Genomic DNA, 24019 nt, shown 5'->3' on the forward strand with positions numbered 1-24019 from the left:
TTATAAATAGAGAAAAACTGTAAACGCCAATAATGTTCAGCAAAGTAAGATTTACAAATAAGTCAACACGATCGAAATGGTCAATTGACCTTCTAAGGAGTTATTGTCCTTTATAGTCAATTTTTAACCATTTTTTCATAAATCTTTGTTATCTTCTACAAAAATCTTCCCCTCTGAAACTACTGGGCCAAATTAATCCAAACTTTGCCACAATCATCTTTGGGGTATCTAGTTTAAAAAAAGTGTCCGGTGACCTGGCCATCAAATGAAGATGGCCGCCACGGCTAAAAATAGAACATAGGGGTAAAATGCAGTTTTTGGCTTATAACTCAAAAACCAAAGCATTTAGAGCAAATCTGACATGGGGTAAAATTGTTCGTCAGTTTTTAAAAATTTTCATAAAATTTTTAAATTTTTACTACCATTTTCCACTGAAACTACTGGGCCAAGTTCATTATAGAAAGAGATAATTGTAAGCAGCAAGACTGTTTAGTAAAGTAAGATGTACAAACACATCGCCATCACCAAAACACAATTTTGTCATGAATCCATCTGCTTCCTTTGTTTAATATTCACATAGACCAAGGTGAGCGACACAGGCTCTTTAGAGCCTCTAGTTTATCATATTTTTACTATTTTTAGGCTGTAATCGTGAACAAAAAATCTCGTTTATACAACTAAATTTTGTTTTTATACTTTCAATAAAGATGAAGTTGACCAATCTGAATAAATTAACTTAAAAAAAAACTATAGGTAGGTGTTGAAAAAGTTGTATCATATTATGATATTTTTTTGTGTGTGAAATAACCAGGTTGTTAATTTTGTAAATTTAGAACTTTTTTCAGTTTTAAGTACCAAATGCATATTATTCAAAAGTGTTTGTTATAAGTAATTGAAAAATACATAAATTTGAAGAAGAAAAAAAATGATATTGAATGAACATGATTCTGGTATAATCATTTCTTGTACCCCTCATATGTAGTCTCAAAACTTGGCTAAAAAGACTAACTTGATTACATAAACTTTAGTTATATCTCTTTGAACAGAAATGGGCAAACATAGTTCTCTAAAACTGGAGTTCATGTATATCATGTATATATTAGTTCAAATATATTTCCTTCTGTGCATTCGTCTGTAGGCCTTTTATTGTTTGTTTCTTAATGGTAGCTTCAGTTCACCTTTATCAAAACTTCTGTATGGATATTATGTAAAAGGGGCATTTATTTGTCCAACTGTATTTGCTTTGTTATTTTATAACATTATACTTTATAAATCCTTCCTAAAAACAGAGGTGAAATCAATAAATATACTAGCTATGCAGTTTTAACTTATACATAATACAGGTTCAAGATTCAGCCTGTACATAATACTTATACAATTATATATTTTGCATTAGTATGTTATTATGCATGTTCCTTTAGGCATCGAGTTTTTGATTATTATCTTGAACATCTATCAGGTCTATTTATTATTATGTATAATGTTTATGTATAATGGGATTTTCTTTCGGGAACTACAAGTCAGGGCCTTCTGTAGTTGGTATCAGGCTTCATATGAAAATACTATTCTATATTAGGTATTTCCCTATTCATCTATTTGACACAAAAATATTCGATGCTTATTTAATTCCTGTAGTAGCAGGTGATAATGTAAGCAACGGGTGGTATTAACTAAAATAATAACTTCTAGAAATTGATACATGCTACAATCATTTTTTTTGTAGACATGTTTCAGTTGTGGATGAATTCAATACATTGCTACTGTAGGCTTGATGATCAGCAAAATAAACCTGAACGTGTAACTCCTACAATGGATGACAGTATGGAGAAAGAGGAGACAAATATGTGTGATCCACCAGTAATTCTTGTTGGTTCACATAAAGACAAAGTCAGAAATTCAAAGGGAGAAACGGTATGTGAGATCACCGGCTAATATGCATACAGTATTAAATTATTCATATCAAGTAAAAGCAGTAAAAAAACAAATGATACTTTCCAACAGTCTCATCTCCTCTTGTTTGAAGGAATTTAAACCTGTCTTAGTTTTATTGTCCAATTTAATTTATACAATAACTTTTGTCATGCTTGTTCTCTATGTTCTTTATTTGCTAGGACCTTTATATTTGTTCATAGAGAAAGTCAACCCTTATTGATTTATTTACCTGAATAAACAAAGTAGTGATTACTTAGATCAATATATGTCTTGTTAGTTTTGTGACAAAGTTCACTGGTCTGATGTTTTGCTTTGACAAAGAACAGTACAGTACAACATGTGTTTAAAGCACACAAACCCTTACAACATAGAACAATATTTTTCAAAGCATACAAACCCTAACAGCATACTGATTTCCATTTGCATATTCACACCAAATCTTGAAGGATGTTAGATAAGACAAGTTCAAGACCAAACGTTCCTTCTTTACCATGTTTACCACTGATCGAAACGAGACATCTAGTCTTCGATTTTAATAACCACAAAAAAACCCCGATCTTAAATATGTATAATTTTTGTAAATAATTTTAATAACGTGTATTGGTAAAATTGACCAAAATAATGAAATGAACAGCAAAATACGAAACATCTACCAACAGTGTCATCGACCCTGTTGTTAAACAAATAACACAAGACTTTTATGTAGTCCTCTATACATATTAAAACAAAGTGTTAAGAGAGAAAAAATCACTAAAATGATATAACATACATTGTTTCGATGTCAAATTATTGTAGACATTTGGTGTCGCAGTGATATAACTGATTAGATTATTGATTAAATCGATGTCTTTGACCAATGTGTATTATTGTTGAGTACCAAATATGTGCTCTATGTAATTCCCTTTATTTCGCATGCAATAAAATTATATAAAACTAGGAGAAATTATTCAATTTAGTAAGAGGTGTATTAACATGATTAAGTTAAAAATGCATGTATTTGTGGAGACACTTAAATATTTCAGAACCTTCATAATTGAATTTGGATAACCATTCATACGATAGTTCAGTACGTCCTGAAATAGTTTAGGAGCTCCATATTTAAATTCAGAGTATCCATACATTTAATCAATCACCAAGCATCCCGGAAATAGTTTAGGAATACATATTTGGATTCTGGGTATCCATACATATTATATTTCAGCACCTCCACAAAAAAGTTCAGGACCTCGAAAATTTGCTTGCTGATTGCCTTTCATCCTGAAATGTTTCCATTTGAGGATAACCTGAATAATTCTAGTATGGACCTACACAAATAATTGATGATAGGATAGAAATTGCTTTATTTCGGGAGGCCCTTGAATTCATATTCATTAGGTATTTGAGGATCAACAGAATTCGACTCCAGGATATCCTAAAGTATTTATGAAGGTCCCCAAGTATTTCAGGTCATCCATAATTTGATATATAAGTTATGACGATTTACAATACTATATGAACATAACAGACGGACTTGAAAACTTCTAGAATGCCCACCCGATATGATGAGTCAGAAAAAAAAGATAGGTCGCCCATCGATTTTTGAAATTTTCAAAACGGCCATAAAAGAGGGACGAAAGATACATGAGGATCAATAACTATACAAGTAGATATCCTTCCCTTTCTAATATTTTTATGTAAGTTAACCTCATAGTATAATTTGTAAAATTGATTAGGTTTCCTTTATCACATACTTATAGTAATTAAAATACTTTTATTACAGATAGAGATTGAATGCAAGAAGCAGATTGAAAGCTTCGTGAAAGGTGTTTCAGATGATGCCTGTGGACATATACGATCTGAATACTTCATTTCAAATACAAAAGATGATGATTGTGAATTCAAGAAAATAAAACAGGACATATTAAACTTAGCCAGAGGAATGAAATCATGGAATAAAACTTACCCATTGAAATTTACACAACTGGAAAAAAGTCTTCAAGAGAAGATGACAGTGTTACAAATTCCAATTATAACTTTTAATGAATTGATGAGTATCTCTCTTGAAACACCAATGCCAATGAATGATGAGGAACTTGTGTTGTTTTTGAAATTTCAACATGAATTAAGAGCTATAGTTTATTTTGAGGATCTTCCTGATTTTATCATTTTAGATACACAGTGGTTGTCCGACGCCTTTAAATGCATAGTAACAGCAGAGAAATTTCAATTTGATGTAAGCAGACATAAAATGAAGGACAAACTGGAGGATTTAAATGTTAGAGGAATATTACACACTGAGGTTTTAGACGATATATTTAAAGATAAAAGAAATGTTTTGTATAAACATGAGAAACATAAAGATGATATCCTTAATATTATGGAGAAGTTTGATATCATTATACCTGCAACCGGAGAAAGTGCTGATGAAAAACCTTGCTTCTATGTTCCTTGCATGGTCAAATCTAAACCAGAAAATGACATATATGAGATGTTCAACGTGACCAAGGATACCTGTAAGAAATCCACCTGGTTATGTTTTAAGTTTAGGTTTCTACCACCACATCTTATTAATCATTTGATTGCTTCATTGAGCAGGAAGTATAAAATTGCAGTAGTAGATACCCCTGAACAGGAGAAGAGTGAAATTGCACTTTTCAGAGGTATTGCTGTATTTGAATTAGAGGAGACAATAAAGTTAAGAAAACTACTTTTAAGGACATGCCCAAATTTGATTCAAATTCAGGTTTTAGAATTCAGAAAGGAAATTAAAACTGGCATGTACAAACACATTGCATCCTTTGTGACAGAGGAAATAGACAAGATAATAAGTAGAAGATTCAAAATGTCAAATGTAAAATTTGAGAAAAGGTGGAAATGTGACCTCAAAAACCCAGACTCTGTTACCGGATTGATTGATTTTAGTGCAGAGCAGGATAAAGTATATTATTGTGAGGCATGTACAACTACACACGAGTTTAACAATGAATGGTCAGATCTAGAAGTAAGAACGTCTTGTGTAAGTTAAAAATTGATATATTAGTTATAGAAAGTAAGATTTTTATTATATCTTTTATGTTATACTTGTTTATCTCTATCTGTACTTTCATCTGCCCAACGTTCTTTTTTTCAGTCTCATGTATTGCTTTACTTGCATCATCATTGTGTGTGTTGGTATCGACAATTGTTAAGTATTCTGCTTAAGTTTGTTTGATAACAACTACATGTGTTGGTCCGGATTAATGATATTTTGAAGTTACTATCAGTTCAGATCAGTTTGACAATTATTTTGAGTTCTTGTCCCCAAGATCATAAACCAGAGACTTTGATTTTATAAGCAATTGTAAATGTCAAGTTTTCTGTTAAAATTGATTTGATTGGAACAACTTGTGACAGATTAATGGTCTTTTCTATGAAATTGCATTACTATCAATACATATTAGTTGTATAAATAGTCCAAGACAATATCCTCTTCTAGGTAATGATCCAGCATCAGAGACCATTCAACTATATAGAATGTAGTGCCGATTAAATTCCCAATTCAAGGAAGGAAAACACATAAATACTATACTTCAGGAATTGTTTCCGTTGCCAAATAAGGCAGCTATAATTTTTCAGATTTTTGTCGACAATCTATCTTAAAATCTGGATTATAATGCTGTCAACGATCGAAATTCTATAAACACAGATTGAATTATGTAAACGTGTTGTATATATGATTCAAAAGCGCAAACGGAACCCAAATATACAATTGACTAAATTACTATGAAAGTAATTCTTTAAGTAAAAGTATTCCCCAAAAAGCATAAAAATGACCTGATATTGAAAAATATTACCAAGTGGATACTTTTGTAAATATGCAAGATAATGAATCTTCAATGGCAACTGTCCCGGTTAAGTTAGGGCGAGATTATTTTGTCGAACTAGAATTCTGACTGAAAAAAAACTGTATGATTTTGCCATAGCGTGCCAATTGTCACCTTTGTAATTGAACATTTTTTTAAAGAATCTTTTCAACGGGAACAAACGGGGAAAGCAGTTATCTTTTTTACATGCAAGAAGTTTCAGAAATTTAAAAATGGCAGACAACTTTTCGATTTATCCTTATCAGACTGTTGGTTTTCTTCTTTGAATGATTTCGAATGCTGTTCCTCCTCAGAACCTTCACATTGCTTTATGATATGGATTTTGTTCCTCCTTAGACCCTTCACATTGCTTTACGATATGGATTTTGTTCCTCCTTAGACCTTTCACATTGATTTACGATATGGATTTTGTTCTTCCTTAGACCCTTCACATTGTTTACGATATGGATTTTGTTCCTCCATAGAAATTGCTTTACGATATGGATTTTGTTCCTCCTTAGACCCTTCACATTGGTTTACAATATGGATTTTGTTCCTCCTTAGACCCTTCACATTGCTTTACGATATGGATTTTGTTCCTCCTTAGAACCTTCACATTGCTTTACGATACGAATTTTGTTCCTCCTTAGACCCTTCACATTGCTTTACGATATGGATTGTGTTCCTCCTTAGAACCTTCACATTGCTTTACGATATGAATTTTGTTCCTCCTTAGACCCTTCACAGTGCTTTACGATATGGAGTTTGTTCCTCCTTAGAACCTTCACATTGCTTCACGATATGGATTTTGCCTATTGCAGCAGGTCGTATGGTAACCTGTTTAGTTTACATCCTAATTTATTTTCTTTAGTTGGTAGTACTCTCATTTAAATGACAATCATACCACATTTCCTTTTTATATCATCTACCATTAATAATCTCCTATTTTTTTAAATATGATTTGGAAGTATCACATTTCAAATAATATTAGATCTAGACACGCGATTCTCCCTGCAAGAGTAAGAAAAACTGCAGATTTTCCAGCTCTTCATTCCCTTCCATTAAAAACCCAAAGCTTCCAATTTGTTAAAATGTCATCCATCTTTTATTATCATAGATGTTAAGCTGTTATATCGATTTTGTGTGACAAAGAAGTGACTATGACATGTTTTGTTAGATTACACCTGATCATTGTTGATGGCATACTGCAATACAAGGCAAAATAACAAACATTAACAAAAAGAAAGACAGCAGAGAAATGAAAGGAAAACAAGGAGGTGACAAGACCGTGAAATTTACACAATCGTTCATTATATTATTATGTTTTATTATTTACTTATTAATCTTATACATGTATCTGTTTTATTAATAGATGCTAGAAAACACATTTTTTGTGTTAAGTAATTTAAAAGGAGTTTTCAGCAATCCTCAACACGACAAAGGAAAAATTGAAGTTTACATCTATTATATCTGAGTAAAAGAATACACAAGAGAAAACAGTAATACATGTAGTAAAGAAAAAGGGGAGATGAAGGTGTATCATCAAATAAACACTTAAAACATCGATAAAAAATGTAGATAAAAAAAATCTCCAGTTATCGAGGCCTCAACCCCAGTGATTATTTTCAAATCTCCAGTTGTAACTTAACAACTCTGTGACATGTGTATCATGACTTATACTGAATACTAATAGAGGGTCGTTAAAAGTAAGGAAAAGCTGACAGTTCATTTTTTTTCTCCAGATAACAGTTAGTAAAAATATATTTTTACAGATAGTGAAATCTAATAAGATGAATATTTCAGAAATTAAACGAACTACACAATATATAGTTTGAAAAGAGATTGTCTGTCCCTGATATATCAATTATCTTCTATTATTCTAAATTCAATATCTTCAAATGTAAATTGAGACACTTTCTTAGAAAAGGCGATTATTTACGTTACTCTCGGTATTAGCTTACATTTGATCGAACTTAAGAAGTGCAAGATGCTATATTTATGCTATAATTGAAATTATATAAACATAAATGTGTTAATGAGGGTTCATAACGATGTATAGTTTTAAGAAGATATATGTCTCATTTAAACAGTGGTGTGAATGTACATCCAATAGTCAGATAACATTTATGTTGTCATTAATTTTAGTTGTCACAGAGTTCTGAACAAATTCCAAGCTTGAATCTTTACCCTGAGATCTCCGGTCAAATACAGAGAACTGGAACATCCACCAAGGTAAGTTATTTTTTAAAGTGATGCTTTTCTTTTTTCTTTGGTATAACAAAGGTATAAATGAGCCCAAGAATTTAGACAGTGTATGGCTAGTCGTGTTTATTTATTTAACCAGTACTATGTTTATCAAATTAGAGTGTAATGAACTGATAGGTGCTACGCACATTGCCAAATTTTCTCTTTCAACTTTTCATGAATTTTTCTAATTATTTTCTATTGATGATGAATGACATATTTTTTTTTGCAGGTACGTGTCCACGTCCAAGCTGGTGATAGAGTGTTTTCAAATGTCAATCAAGAGGCAACAAGTACAGCCAGTTTTTCAGGGGTATGTAACACCACAATGTATTAAAGCCAAATTCATTTCTCAAAAATGAAAATGAATGAAACAGAATATTGTAGACTTTTCTTTCGTTCAGTTGTTTGAAAAAGTCAAACGTCTAAATCGGTCAACTTTCATGGACTTGTCCTTTTTAATCTCACCTGGCCCTAAAGGATCAATTGAGATTTTATCAGCACTTTGCATTTGTCGTCTGTTAACTTTTATTACAAAAATCTTCTCCTCTGAAACTACATGTAGGTTGCCAAATTAAACCACACTTGGCCTAAATCGTCTTTATGGTATCTTGTTTAAAACAAGTATTCGATGACTCCGCCCATCAACCAATATTGCCGCCATGGCTTAAAATACAACATAGGATAAACTGCAGTTTTTGGCTTAAATCTCTGAAACCTCTTCATGTAAATATCTATTTGCTCTGCAATGTTGGGTTGCTGTCCCTGAATTGATAATTTTAAGGCAGTTTTCTTTTATGTTCTTGCCTTTTATAATAGAGATAAAACTATAACAACACAATTGTTTAGCACAGTAATATCTACAAAAAAGTAATTTTCAATTGACCCCATACAGAGTTATTGCCCTTTATAGTAAATCTTCTATTTTATTTTGTTAAGTTTTGTAATCTTTTGAATATTATCATGAAAACTTTGATATTTAGAGAGAAGCATTTATTTTTCTTTATGCCTTATGAGAATTGAATTATAATAGAAAAATAAACACTTTAAATAATTTAGGGGCCCGCTGAAGAACACCTCCGGAGCGGTAGTTTCTCGCTACATTGAAGACCCATTGGTGGCCTTTGGCTGTTGTCTGCTCTGTGGTCAGGTTATTGTCCCTTTGACACATTCCCCATTTCCATTCTCAACCCAAACAGAAAAAATGATCACTAGATCAACTGCATTGCTCAACTGGCCGCCAGTTGAGCTAACAGTTGAGGGCCAGTTGAGGGCTAGCTTGCCATCAGTTGAGCAAATAGTTGAGGGCCAGTTGAGCGCTAGCTGGATTTTTGCCATGCAAATTAGGTAGCTCTCAACTATCAATGCTCAACTTTATGCAAATTAGTAGAGCAACGTTGAGAAAATATCATAGTTGAAGGCTAGGTGTCCAACAGTTGAGCAATTAGAGTTGAGGGCTAGGTGTCCAACAGTTGAGCAATTAGAGTTGAGGGCTACCTGGCCAACAGTTGAGGACCAGGTCATTAAAAGTTGAGGGCTAGGTGGCCAAAAGATGAGGGCCAGGTCATTAAAAGTTGAGGGCTAGGTCTTTAAAAGTTGAGCATTATGTGGTAATTGCAAACTGATGTTACTACACATTGTAGAAAAAATAAATTTAAATTGTGTATTTTCATAGCCAAAATACTGCTGAAAGATCTCAACACACAACAGACTACATAAATGCTTTATCCTTGCTTTTTAGAATTTATCTAGCAAATAAGAATTGATCTCTAGTTTTTTACCAAATTCATTATATTAGAATATTCTTATTTTATTAGTAATACTTTCTTAAACAAATTGTCTTAATAATGAAATAAATATGTCTCCTGTCTTACACATTTTGACAATATATAAATTAATGCATAAAAATATTGTCTCAATTTTTTCTTCACTCTTTAAAGTTTATAAAGAAAACACTTTAAATATCACTATTTTGAACTAAAAGAGCATAATTATACACTTATTCAAAATGGTGGAAATCAAATCTAATCCAATATACTTTGCAAAAGATGTTTCCAGAAATATGTGTTTTAAAACACCAATCTTCCTAAATCCAAGAGTCATGTCATCAGAAGAATACACTGCACGTTTCAATGTCAATACAGTTATTTTTAACTTTTTTTATCTACATTCATTGTAAAATTCATATTTTATTCATGATAGCTAGAAAACATCTTTGCTTGCCATGTGCATGCTCAAACCCAGTTCAAATTTTAAATGTTTGAGGTTCTTTTGGGTATTGTGACAGTGTGATCACTTTGAGAATTGCCCCAAATAATAACTGTTAATTACCTAAATCTTGCATATTTGATATATCTTATAATAAAAGAAATACTGTTTGTTTTTTATCTTTATGTCAAAGATTTAGTTAAGTTAAAATACAGAAAAATGTATAAAAACATGTGCTTCCCTTAATTTTGCCTTAAACATTGTGTACATTTATAGTAATACTTCCTGCCCAGACAGATGGCACATAACATTTATATCACCAGGTCATATTTCTAATTGCTCAACTTTTCCTCAACTATAACAAAAAATCAAAGTCTGAACGCTCAACTTTTCCTCAACTACAAAAATTTCAAAGTCTGAATGCTCAACTTTTGCTCACCTATATGGAAACTAAAGATCAATTGCTCAACTTTTCCTCAACTTAATGGCCAGCTTCAGTTGAGGGCCAGTTGAGCGACATATAGCCAACATAATAGTGCTTCGCCAGGTTTGAGTTGAGCTAAGATGCTCAACACCTAGCCCTCAACTATTTTGCTTAAAACAGCTAGCCCTCAACTGTCCGCCACATGGCCATCAACTGGCCTTCAACTTTTTTTCTGTAGGGGAATTTTACTTTAAATAACAAAAATTACCAGCAAGTCATGATCTCTTAAAAAGTCAAATGTTGCCGATTTAGTTAGTAAAGTGTCACTATGATTGCCCATAAATAAGCTTGTTTACCATCTTTTGTGTTTTGAGCAAAACTAAAGAATACAGCGAGAAACCAAACAGACTTAAAGATCAGTAATACTAGAGCAAAATAATATAGATTTTTGTCATAATGTCTTTTGGACAGTGTCCTTTGTATGATATGCATATACATTTGTAGACCAAGGTGAGCGACACAGGCTCTTCAGAGCCTCCATTTTAATTTACCTTCGAGTTCGGTACTCTGTTATACTTTTTTTTCAGGAACGAAACACAAACAGCTTCACTGTAAATTGTCATCAAGTCAATAAACCACTATATTTGTAAATTGTGCAGTGTAGAACGAAAAAAAACTTATTCATCAAATTCAATCAGTATGTTTTGAAGGATACTGTTCTAAATTTTGTAAAAATAAAATTCTATTTTTTCGTATTATACTATAAATGGACTTAGTTTTTTCTGCGGGGAAACAAAACAATCACTCTGTGGTTAAAGTTTTTAGAATTTTAATAACTTTCTTAAACTATCCTGGGTTTGTACCAAAGTTGGACAGAAGCTTGTTTATGATCATAAGATAGTATCCAGAAGTAAGTTTTGTAAACAAATAAATCCATTTTTTCTATATTTTACTTTTAAATGGACTTAGTTTATCTGCGGGGAACTATTACATTCACTCTGTGGTTGAAAATTTTAAAATTTTAATAACTTTCTTAAACTATCCTGTGTTTGTACCAAACATGGACAGAAGCTAATTTATGATCATTAAATTGTGTCCAGAACTAAAAAAATACTCAGTTTTTTCTGTAATTTACTTTTAAATGGACTTAGATTTTCTTACAATCATACAATAGTAACAAGAGGAATATTTTTATTGATTTTTTTCCTCATTGTTGTTGAGTCTGTGATTTACAGCAAAAATAGGCGAGACACTGGGTTCCGCGGAACCCTTACAAATTTTTCATATTTTACATCACAGTTCCTTACTTTTTACTTATTTTCAGTTCACCAAAGAGGAAATCAATTTTACAAAGATGGGAATGATCGTGCTGAATATTCTGGCTGATGCTTCATATGACCTCTTAAAACCAGACAAACCAAATCTACGTCCAAGAAGCGATTGTGATATAACTCACTTGTACAGTGAGCACAGGAAACTAAATAAACACATTCCAAGTAATTTATGGGGCGGGACATGGCAAACTATTCAGAATACAGACATAGCTATTGGAGATGATATTGAGCGCATCAGACTAACAAGAAACGAACTACAACACTCTCGCATATTTAAACTTGAAGACAAACGTTTTATTGAATTATGTAATATATTAAGCGACCTTTTAAAACGATTTGATCTCCATAACACACCAACAAGGCTGTATACAGATGCGCTGAATGACATTTTGGCTAAAACTATTTCTGCAGAGGAAGTTAAATCAATTGAAAATGATATACATGTATTGGGTAAATATACTTTAAAGTGTTTGATTTCTGAGCCGTTAACGGTTATTGTGTTTTTCTTGTAATGTGTAATGTCCATTACTATTTTATAGTATGAGTGTATGCAAATTTAACTATTTATTAAATTTTAATTATGCCTGTTCACTGAGACCATGTTTTGGGAAACGCGTTCCTTGGTCTGAAACAAGTAGTCATTATACGACCGCAAAAAATGTTTGCAGTCGTCTATTTTTTCAATTCAATTCAAAGTTTTATTGCCATATAAACTTTACAGTTTGTGACATATAACAAAAACAAATGAAGACAATAACTAAGTAACTCAATATATATATATATATATATATATATATATACCGGGTATACAACTCGTCTAAACATCAACCCAACAATGTTTGATCTGTAAATTTGCTTTCGCAAATTTTTGGTTCTTCCCTCGCCGGGATTCGAACCCATGCTACTGTGATATCGTGACACCAAATCGCCTGCACTGCAGCCGTCCCGCTAGACCACACGACCACCTGGGCTCTCAAAAAAAGACCTTCGGTGGCCATATGTTACCTTTCCACGTCAGTTTTAATCTAGCGGCGTACTACAGTACATGATATATAAGGCATGAAGATGTTATTGTTACAGATCAGCTAAATTATCTATAGTAAAGGATCCCACAAATTAATGTCAGATACAGTCACAGAAAATAATTATATTCATAAGTACGTCTGAGTCAGTGACAACCCTACAACAGATGTATCCATCGGATCGCCATCATTGATGGTGATACATGGCTGTGTACATAATGTATTTACAACTCGTCTAAACATCAACCCGATGGATACATCTGTTGTAGGGTTGTCACTGACTCAGACGTACTTATGAATATAATTATTTTCTGTGACTGTATCTGACATTAATTTGTAGGATCCTTTACTATAGATAATTTAGCTGATCTGTAACAATAACATCTTCATGCCTTATATATCATGTACTGTAGTACGCCGCTAGATTAAAACTGACGTGGAAAGGTAACATATGGCCACCGAAAGCTCTTTTTTTGAGGGCCCAGGTGGTCGTGTGGTCTAACGGGACGGCTGCAGTGCAGGCGATTTGGTGTCACAATATCACAGTAGCATGGGTTCGAATCCCGGCGAGGGAAGAACCTAAAATTTGCGAAAGCAAATTTACAGATCTAACATTGTTGGGTTGATGTTTAGACGAGTTGTATATACATTATGTACACAGCCATGTATCACCATCATTGATGGCGATCCGATGGATACATCTGTTGTAGGGTTGTCACTGACTCAGACGTACTTATATATATATATATATATATATAACAAGTCTAAAAGAATACAACATCACCAAAAACACAATAAAACGAACAATATATTAACATATTGTTCGTTTTATTGTGTTTTTGGTGATGTTGTATTCTTTTAGACTTGTTATATATTATATTATGTAGTGTACTGCATCATGTTTATATGATCCATCGCCCCGTAAGATTTATCGTTGACTCTTTATTCAGTCATTTTATATATATTGGTATGACATCGTTGTGTCTTCCGAAGACACATTGGTTTTCGCACAATAACTTTAGTTTAAGTAAATGGATCTCTAGGAAATTTTACTTTAAGGTGCAACACAACAAAATGAAGGTTGGGATTGATTATGTGGGTTATGGTTCCAACAGTTAAGGAATAAGGGGCCAAAAAAGTTGCAAAAAACAAGCATTTTTCTAGTTTCATCACAATAACGTGTGTGTAAGTGTATGGATCTTTCTGAAATTGTACTACAAGGTTCCATACCACAAAGGGAAAGCTTGAACTGAGTTTGGGGGTAATTGCCCAAAATGTTAAGGAATAAGGGTCAAAAAACTAATCATTTTTTCTAGTTTCAGGACAATAACTTGTGCAAGGATATACCACAAAGGGAAGGCTTAAGTACAAAACATAATTCAGAAGCAGTGTAAGTTTGGTAATTCAAACTCATTTGAATATCTCACCTACACTGCTTTTAAATTATGTATATTGGAATTTTGCCAATAACTTTAGTGTTAATAAATTCTATTGGAAACTTGCCAATAACTTTAGTATAATAAACTCCATTGGAAATTTGCCAATATAAAATGTTGCTGATGAATGTTTTTTGTTTATTTTTAGCCATGACTATGATGTCATTTTCTGTTTTAATAGCCTTATGATGTATTTTTTTTTTTTTTTAACTTTTATGATGTATTTAAATGGGCTTTTATGGTTGAAAATTGATTGGGGTTGTAATTCAAACTCATTTGTATATCTCAGCTACACTGGTTTTAAATTATGTATATTGGAAATTTGCCAATAACTTTAGTATTAATAAATTCTATTGGAAATTTGCCAATAACTTTAGTATAATAAACTCCATTGGAAATTTGCTGATATAAAATGTTGCTGATATAGTTTTTTTGTTTATTTTTAGCCATGACTATGATGTCATATCTATTTTAATACCGATGGCGATGGTTTCAAGATAATAACTTTAGTATAAGTAAATAGAAATCAATAAAGTTTTAACACATTGTTATAACCACAAAAGTAAATTTTGGGATTGATTTTTGAGGTTATGGTACCTAAGGTTTAGAAATAAGGGGCCCAAAACAACCATTCATCTAGGGTCAAGACAATTAGTTGTGTATAAGTATTTCAATTGTTCTGAAATTGTACCACAATGTTTAATTCTATAAGAAGAAGGTTGCGATATATTTTAAGGGTTATTGGGCAAACAGTCTAGGAATAAAGGGCCAAAAAGGGTAAAAAACAAGCATTTTTGTAGTTTCAAGACAATAAATTGGAGTTATCTTTCTTTGTCTAGAATGGTTGTTGAATCACCTAAAACCAATGCTTTATGAAATCTTTGAAAATTGGAGTTATCTTTCTTTGTCCAGAATAACAATTGAATCAATTTAAATCAATGCTATATACAATATACAATGCAATATTCACTTTAACTACCAACTGATAAATTAAAGCAATTTTTACCATTCAGTGATTACAAGCACTTTGATTACCATTCTAGGGTTATGCCCCTTTAAAAGTGGAAAAATTGAAGATTGTGTTCGTGTCTGTTCTTTTAACTTAAGTTTATCTCAACTAAATTTAATAACATGTGTACATAATGCTTATTACCTCTAAACTCAGTTTAACTTCAATTTTTGGCAGCTTCACTTTTACAGTTCTTAAGTTATGTCCCTTTATATCGGTATGTGCTAGCGGTGGCATTATCTGTGTCCCTTTGGACAAATTCCTCATTTATCTTTATGCCCCACCTACGATAGTAGGGGGCATTATGTTTTCTGGTCTGTTCGTCCGTCCGTCTGTCCCGCTTCAGGTTAAAGTTTTTGGTCAAGGTAGTTTTTGATGAATTTTTTGAATCGACTTCAAACTTGGTACACATGTTCCCTATGATATGATCTTTCTAATTTTAATGCCAAATTAGAGTTTTTAGCCCAATGTCACGGTCCACTGAACATGGAAAATGATAGTGCAAGTGGGGCATTCGTGTACTGGGGACACATTCTTGTTTTAGAAGTTACTTTTAATTTATATTTATCTTAACCATGACTGTATGACATTTTATATTTTAATACTTTATGATGTATTTAAATGAGTAGTTATCATGGTTATTGTTGCAAACTCTTCTAGAAATTTGAATTGAGATCATATTTGGAATAAGGGAAAGGGGGGTTCAATTTTTCTCATTTTAAATTTCAGAAATTAAAAAGAAAATGTCTTTAAATATTTCGTTTTTGAGAGGATTAATATTCAACAGCATGGTGAATTGCTCAAAAGCAAAACATTTTTTTTAAGTTCATAAGACCACATTCATTGTGTGTTAGAAACATATGCTGTGTCAACTTTTTAATCACAATCCAAATTCAGAGCTGTATCCAGCTTGAATGTTGTGTCCATATTCAGGGTCATCCTCTGCGTTCGTATAAAGCTGCGCCCTGCGGAGCATCTGGTTAGATATAACTGTAAAATGTTGCTGATTCAGGTTTTTAGGCAGTTAAGCTGCCTTATGTGAGCACCCTAGATTTGTGTTCTACCCAATAAATGCTGAAATATGTGCCATTGTTATCATCTAGCTGAATGTAATGTTATTTATAACTAATTGGACAGTTTTTTCATACTTTTAATTTTTGATTACAAAAAATATGATCAGAAAAACTTAAATGATCGTCGATTTATCCAAAAGTTTTAAAGTTGCACGTAGGAAGTAGGGCACATTAGGAATCTTTATGTAGTTGATTTTCCTCTGAGATTTTTGCTAAGCTGTCAAAGAACAAATGTATGAAATGTTTAATCGTCGAAAATCTCTAAAGACAAGTAGTTTAGATTTCCCAAATGGCAAAAGTCGTAGTAATATTGTTTGTCGTTCATACGTAGTCAACTACGTCAGTAGTCTTAAAATAAAATCCTCTGTTCATGCTGTTGGCGGCAATTTTAAATTATAAGACGAAATTGTTATATCTTTTCAATTTGGAGGCAGGGGTTTAAATTAGCGGTTGTCCGAGGTCTGCGACCTTCCACTTTTGCAGTCGGACTTTCGACTTGGTTACTAGCTACTCTCGACATGCCTGACATTGAGAGAAGAAAAGAAAAAATAGCTTTGCAAACCTTTTTGCCAAAGTATTCTAATAACCGATCTCAAAACTTGTTTTTAGCAGTAATATTCATGACAGCGATGTTCATTTTGTTCAACTGCTAGCTTTATAAAGAAAATCGCCGACAAATAATTTGTAAAATCGAGTAAAATCGTACTTGACAAAAACAACATTGAAAACAAAATGGCTGACATGAGAAGAAAATTACAATATCGGATCCGATTCCGGAAGCGGATATGGGTAATTCCGGGTATTGGCGATCTTTGAACTTTTAAAAAAATCAGACAGATGACAAAACACATGTTTGCATGGTAAATAAATATAAACACAAGAATTGAAAACCAAAAGAAATATGTAAATGAATGAAAAAAAGAAAATATTTTGTACTGAAACTCAAAATTACTTTTGACAAATTTCAATGTCAAAATTCAAAACAATGTGAGTCTTTGTGACAGCTAGGAACAGTATATCTAACAATATGTATGGTCCTAGTGACAGTATACATTTTCTTTATCAGTAATAAATGTTGGTAAAGCAAGTTCGATGCTTTTAAAGTGTAAGCATATTACTGCAATTTCAATGGGTATTTTTTTTTCTCAATTTTGATGGGTCAGTTAAAATAGCTGGAAGTTTCATATTTTACACATATACTAGTAGTGCAACTAGATTATTTGACATCTGAATGTAAGCGAATCATATGATATGTATGTGGAGTCCTTTGGGGCACTCTATCCCCTCCTGTTTGATAACTTTGAAACGGATGAGATCCCCACCTCTCAACCATATACATTCATGTATGGGACTATATAACAAATCAAATGCATTATAGGTGAAGTCCCTATGGTCACCCACCACCTCCTGCTTTAGAACTTGAAAACAGTCGAGATCCCCACCCCGCAATCATATTTATTCATCTATGGGACATTATAACCAATCAAATGAAATACAGGGGGAGTCCCTGGGGTCACCCCGACCCCTCCTGTATGGGAACTTTGAAACAGTCCAGATCCCCACCCCTAAACCATATATATTCATGTATGGCACAATAAAATAAATCAAATGAAATAAAGGAGGAGTCCCTGTGGGTCATCCCAACCCTTCTGTTTGAGAAATTGGAAACCGTCGAGATCCCCACCCCAAAACCATATATATTCATGTATGGGACAATATAACAAATCGTATGAAATATAGGTGGAGTTCGTAGGGCCACTCTACCCCTTTCTATTTGAGAATTTGAAAACGGTTGAGATCCCCACCCATAAACCATATATATTCATGTATTGGGCAATATAACAAATCAAATGAATTATAGGGAGAGTCCCTAGGGTCACTGCACCCTCCTGTTTGAGAACTTGGAAACAGTCAAGATCCTCACCCCTTAATCATATATACTCATGTATGGGACTAAATAACGAATCAAATAAAATATAGGGTGAGTCCCTGCGGTCACCCACCCCTCCTGTTGTTTGAGAACTTGGAAACAGTCGAGATCCCCACCTTTAAATTAAACCATATAGTTTCATGTATAGGACAAAAGAACTAATCAAATGAAATATAGGGAGAGTCCTAAGGGTCACCCTACCTAATCCTGTTTGATAACTTGGAAACAGATGAGAATCCCACCCCTCAATCATATATATTCATGTATTGGACAATATAACAAATCAAATGAGAAGTAGGGGTCCCCACCCCCTCCTGTTTGAAAACTTGATAACGGTCGAGATCCAGACCCCTAAACCATATATATTCATGTATGGGACAATATAAAAAAATCAAATGAAAAATAGGGGTAGTCCCTAGGGTCACCCAAAACCCTCTTGTGTGTGTTTTGAGAACCTGTAAAAGATTCAAATACCAACTCATAAACCATATTCATTCCTGTTTGTCATTTCAAAAAGATTGAACGACATACAAGGTCAATCTCATAGGCGTCACATATGCATATCACTTTGCTAGACCTAACTAACACCTGTCATTGTATTCCAAACTTCGAAATCATTGACTTGGGGTGAAGGTGGGAGTCATTTACATTTACTATGGACAGGTCAGTCATACCTCACCATTGATCCCTGTAGTAGTAAGCATTTGTCTGATTTGTGTCTTTTGTACTATAGAACACAAACTCAGTTTTCTTTCCAGGGAAGCAAGTCCATTCATACTTTTACAAGCTCGTAATAAAGTTAACTTGAACTACTTACAGTCAACTAATACGCACAATTACGATCAACTAGAAGAACTGCTATCATTGCGAATGTGTACCACTGCTGACTCAAGACTCATGACCATGAAAAAAAATATATTTGATATATACGTTGCTATTGAAAACCTTGATAAAATATAAATTATTTGCCTTAATGATTTGATTCAATTCATTAAATGAACATAAATGTACAATTATATATGAATGTTTAATGTTTGTTCTTTTAAATCTTTAAAAAGAATTGAAGCAACATTACTATTGCCACAGTTTTCATAATTATGTTTGCCTTGGTTTTTTGGTTAACTGCCTACAGTGCTTTGATTTGTTTATTTTTAGTAGGGATGTCAACTCGGTGAAGATTTACTAATCGAGTACTCGTTAGATGATACCGAGCTATACTCGAGTACTCGCTCGGAAAAACATCTACAAAATGTAAACGCAAAATTATACGCATTTTACCTATTGTGGGTCGTTCATTGTCTTGTTGGCGTAAAAACTTCAATATTATTACATAGGACCAGAAAATAGTCCCCGGAATTTTATTCCATATCGAATAGCTCATTAACTACATGCACTAATTGTGTAAACTGACAATTATTATAATATAATCAATTAATTAATAAGCATCTTAAGAAAACTGTAAACTCAAACAACCGTATTTGTGATTCACATTTAGTGATCAACTAAAAGGGTTTTAACCATTCTCTGGGGTTCGACACAGGGTTCAACGAATTTGTTCTTATTTAGAAATATTAATCTGTTCAACCTTTTCTGGGACGAGCCGATTTTTTTACCTTGCAACGTAACTAAAAGTCCTGCCGATAAAAATATTTGTTAAATATAAATATAAATGTAAATATAAGTTACATAGTGTGTTAGTGACCTAATATGATATATACAGGGTCAGTAAATTCCATATGGAAATACTGTCACTGGCACACTATTTTAACGAATTTATCTTACCGACTATTTTTTGTTGTTGAATTTAGACTAAAGTTGTCTTATTTGCTATCATAACACATCTTCTTATTTCTGTATTAAAGTGTTCAAGTATTCAATTTTAAGAACCTTCTTCATTTGTTCTGCACTAAAAAACTAATGTAAACGATTAATATCTATTATATTATAATATTAAACAGAACTTTCAATACTTTTAAATAATCAAACAGTGCCTAAGTCGTAAATCTACTACTAACCGTGTATTGAAATAAGCCCCGCCTCCTACTAACCTAATATGGAATAAACACGGTCTCCACGAGGTCGCTTTTAACCAATCACATTCCTACAAATGTATAGGAGGTACATGTAAGATAATGACTAAGACACGATCAGCTAAAAGTGTAAGCCTTCAAAAAGTCCTCTTGTTTATAGCCTACATTTGTGCCTCTGTTGTTTGAGGGAATTTAAAAAGACAAAATTATACGCACTCAAAACGTATTTTAATTTTGATGAATTTTGATTAATATATAATTTCCCGATTAGTCGAGTATCATTTTGGTATTCCATACTCGGTACTATACCGAGCGATACTCAGTACTCGAGTGCTCGTTGACATCCCTAATTGTTAGCCATGACTTAGTTTGATTTATTAAAAAATTGAATTCTTGGGGTTCTTTGATATGCTGAATCTAAACATGTATTTAGATTTTTGATTTTTGGGCCCCGTTATCAAATTGGTCCACATTGAGGTCAAAAGGGTCCAAAATTAAACTTTGTTTGATTTCATCAAAAATTGAATCCTTGGAATTCTTTGATATGATGAATCTAACCATGTATTTATATTTTGGATATTATGGACCATAATAGGTTAGTTAAAAAATTGTAAGTTCTTAGACAACATTCATTCTGTGTCAGAAACCTATGCTGTGTCAAATATTTAATCACAATCCAAATTCAGAGCTGTATCTAGCTAGAATATTGTGTCCATACTTGCCCGAACTGTTCAGGGTTTGATCTCTGTGGTGGTATCAAGCTGTGCCCAGCGGAGCATTTTATTCTATCTTCTACTGGTTCTGCCAGCAAAAAACTTTATTCTGTAAAAGTAGAATGTCAAACAAAAAGGTGACCTGGAATAGACATATGGTTACATTTGGTCTTATTGAAACCGGCAGTAAAAATGAGGTGTCCGGTTGATTGTACGATATATTGTAACCATATCCGGTCAACATGGGAACACTTAATCCGGTGTTCTGTGTAAGAACAATTGCGACAACATTTTGGTGGGTCTGTGAGTAGCCTATTACAATGCGTTATCCAATGCATCTTCAGTCTAATTCTAGTGGACCTATGATTGAACTGCTTGTTAATTTGTTCTCGTCCTAAACATGTATTAATAAAATGATTTATGGATTGGTATTTTACACCACTTTCAGCACGATTGTACCAGTGTACTATTTCATGGCGGTCAGGTTTAATTGGTGGAGGAAGCCGGAGTGTCTGGAAAAACCCACGACCTCTGGCATGATTACTAGTTCTACTATTTAGACCACTGGACCATCGAAGCCCCATTAACATGTATTAAATAATTGTTACTGGACGTTAAGTAACACAGTCGTTCAATCAGTAACATATTGTATTCTTGTATTGAATCAGATCTGATTTATTTTATTTCATTTCAGGAATGAGGATTGAAGTTGAAATTGAACACTAAATCAAACAGTTATTTATACACGTCATGGGAAATATACATACATTGTTCTGCCATAGCAACAGATTTGCAGAAGACCAAACCTTTTTGGATAGAAGGCAATCATCTATAATTGAGACGTTATTCTGTTGATGAAGCATTATAAAGTTAGAATGAAACTATATAGTCATAAAACTTAAGAAAGAAATGAGAAAGATGAAAAAGGTGGACCACATGGAAATAATGGGACTAAAGTTAAAGATTTGATCAATACTGGATTGTATAAATACTTTTTTTTCAAATGTAATCACATACGGCAAAGACTTTAATGTTGATATTGCTAAATACTGTATTAATTGTAATACGTACATTAAAATGAATATCTGTTTATAAACATATATATATTGTTTTAACAATTTGTATAACGTTAGGGTACCCAAATTGCACCTATTTTGATAGTTTGTTCACCTAGGTTTTTTTTATAGTACAGACAAAAGTTTCCATTCTGGGTTTATTTTGTAGCCGTATCCTTTAACTATATAGTTACATAGATTTAATTTTGAATCTATATTGAATCATAGAAAAATGGGTTTGAAACGACCCATGATTCGGTAATAAGTAGTACCCAAATTGCATCCATGCGTAAATTTACATCCTTAAAAATAAAGTGTCAGATGTTTTGTTTTATTTTTTCAAATATTTAGAACAATTTGACATTAGTCCACGCTCACAATTCATTTTATACGAAATGGATGCTTATAACATGTTTTTTTTTGGATAATTTTTTAAAGAAGACTTTTTGTGAACGTTGCATTCAACGTTTCAGTAGATTTTACTTTTCCAGTGAATTCTTCATCTGTTGATACAAACTGTGAACGTTTTGTGTACATTTAAATATAGTTGCCTTTGTTGATAGATGTATAAAATGTCAAGTCATAAAATTTCAAATTGTTTTGTCTTTAAAAAATCTTGTGATGTTAGTAAAGTGAGAAACATGAGACAACATAAAGCATTTAGGACAATGTCCTCTATGACTATGTTTTTTAATGAGAAAGATATATGAATTTATTTTTTTTTGTCCTAGAGAGAATAAGGTGTAGATGTTAGATTTCCTTGAACACAGTCATATCTTTTTAACTTGGCATGAGTTGATGACTAGCATATTGTCTTGTTATTTGTTTATCCCAGAAAAAAGGTTTGACCATCAGATGTCTTTCTAATTTTTTGTAATTGAATTGCTGTTTCGTTGACATATATACACCATCTTGTTTCATTCATGAAATACAAATTAAAAAAAAAGATATGTATTAGGAAATATATATAGTCTTAATATTTCCAGGTTTTGCTCGACATATTTAATATTTGGTCTATTGTTATATCAAAATGAAATAAAGCAATAAACCATGAAGGGACAAATCTATTGCAATGTGTGTGTTTTAACATTTTGAAAGGGTGTGTATTCATGATAACACATACTTCAGAGATTATAAGTTATCTACGTTCATATCCGTAGATATGGATATTTTAACACCCTGAAGTACCCCAGTACACGATGAGGCGAAGCATGTTCTCGAGATCAGCCAGAAATTATCATTAGCCGACACTATATGATTATCATATTCTCGAGATCAATCAAAAACCATCATTATCAGACAATATATGGTTATCATATTATCGGGATCAATCAAAAATCACCATTATCAGACAATATATGGTTATCATATTCTCGAGATCAATCAGAAATCACCATTATCAGACAATATATAATTATCATATTCTCGAGATCAATCAGAAATCACCATCATCAGACAATATATGGTTATCATATTCGCGAAATCAGTCAGAAATCACCATAAACAGACAATATATGGTTATATTCTCGGAATCTATTATAAATCACCATTATCAGACAATATATGGTTATCGTATACTTGAGATCGATCAGAAATCACCATTATCAGACAATAAATGGTAACATGTTCTATTGATCAACCAGAAAACATCATTTATCAGACAATGTCTGGTTAATGTGTTATCATTTTCATAGAATATATGAGTTTTACTTTTTAGAGGTCAACCATAAATGATTGTTATCAGACAATGTCTGGTTATAATGGTGTATGGACAAATCAGAAAAACCA

At 32.6% G+C, this 24019-nt stretch overlaps 1 protein-coding gene across 1 annotated transcript in view; it reads left to right on the plus strand.

The window, feature by feature from the left end:
- Positions 1-22381, plus strand: part of LOC134690160 (uncharacterized) — an 85884-nt gene extending 63503 nt beyond the window's left edge. Inside the window, exons 12-17 of the mRNA XM_063550136.1 lie at positions 1724-1911; positions 3692-4927; positions 7899-7985; positions 8230-8310; positions 11954-12413; positions 21871-22381. Of these exons, the coding sequence (XP_063406206.1) occupies positions 1724-1911; positions 3692-4927; positions 7899-7985; positions 8230-8310; positions 11954-12413; positions 21871-21902 (2084 nt within the window). The 3' untranslated portion in view covers positions 21903-22381. The remainder of the gene's footprint in view (positions 1-1723; positions 1912-3691; positions 4928-7898; positions 7986-8229; positions 8311-11953; positions 12414-21870) is intronic.
- The last annotated feature ends 1638 nt before the right edge of the window (positions 22382-24019 follow it).

Source organism: Mytilus trossulus, chromosome 11, assembly GCF_036588685.1.
Source record: "Mytilus trossulus isolate FHL-02 chromosome 11, PNRI_Mtr1.1.1.hap1, whole genome shotgun sequence".
Lineage (NCBI taxonomy): Eukaryota > Metazoa > Mollusca > Bivalvia > Mytilida > Mytilidae > Mytilus > Mytilus trossulus.